Source organism: Equus przewalskii, chromosome 27, assembly GCF_037783145.1.
Source record: "Equus przewalskii isolate Varuska chromosome 27, EquPr2, whole genome shotgun sequence".
NCBI lineage: Eukaryota > Metazoa > Chordata > Mammalia > Perissodactyla > Equidae > Equus > Equus przewalskii.
This window is the reverse complement of record NC_091857.1, coordinates 27,394,658-27,395,539: the sequence shown is the minus strand read 5'-3', so window position 1 is coordinate 27,395,539 and position 882 is coordinate 27,394,658. Positions and strand designations below refer to the sequence as shown.

Sequence of the window (882 nt, the reverse complement as noted above, 5' to 3'; positions counted from 1 at the left end):
GGTGGCCCGGGGATCACTGGTTCAGATCCCGCGTGGGGACCTATGCACCACTTATCAAGCTGCGCTGTGGCAGGCATTCCACATATAAAGTAGAGGAAGATGAGATGGATGTTAGATCAGGGCCAATCTTCCTCAGCAAAAAAGAGGAGGATTGGCAGTGGATGTTAACTCAGGGCCAATCTTCCACCAAAAAAAAAAAAAAAAAGCCAGTTTTACTGTGCGGGAAGAGTACTCTATGCATATTAAACAAAAGAGCCAATATATTTGTTTCATGAAATTTCTTCTGAGGAATGAAAAGGAGGTACATCTGAATGATTAACCACACTCATAACTTAGGGTATAAAAACTTCTGCATGGGTGTTGAGATTCATACTCGGCAAACACACCTTCAGTAGCAAACCAAGACTTCAATCCCTGATACCATGAGCTACTCGTGCAGCTATTACAGAGGCCTGGGCTGTGGCCATGGAGGCTTCAGCGGCCTGAGCTATGGCTGTGACTGTGGATGTGACAGGTTCCACAGACTGGGCTATGGCTCAGGCTATGGAGGCTACGGATATGGCTTCTACTGCCCATCTTTTTACGGAGGATATGGATTCTCCAGCTTCTACTAAAATTCTTCATTATCAGTCTAATATCTGGTTCCATGAGTGGACTTTCTAAATCTGATTTCCATCTGTGGGCCAACCAAAACTATGCTGAGTCCATCTGTTCAAAATAATTAACACCTAAGACTTTCGGTACATTTATAATAACACATTTTTTTCTCCATCATGTCCCCTGGATTTCTTTAATAAAGTCTCAATTTGAAACAGCAAATATAGCTTTCGTTTAATTCATTTATTCTCAATTATATATGTAACTAAGTATAAATACCACACA

General features: G+C 41.5%; 1 protein-coding gene across 1 annotated transcript; it reads left to right on the top strand.

The window, feature by feature from the left end:
- The first annotated feature begins 422 nt into the window (after positions 1-422).
- On the top strand, positions 423-614 carry LOC139079835 (keratin-associated protein 19-4-like). Its single transcript, XM_070597296.1, has one exon. It carries the CDS (start codon positions 423-425, stop codon positions 612-614), a length of 192 nt encoding a protein of 63 aa, XP_070453397.1.
- The last annotated feature ends 268 nt before the right edge of the window (positions 615-882 follow it).

Bases quoted from the DNA above. Each gene is read 5' to 3' on its own strand.
- LOC139079835 (XM_070597296.1), top strand. From the start codon at position 423: ATGAGCTACTCGTGCAGCTATTACAGAGGCCTGGGCTGTGGCCATGGA.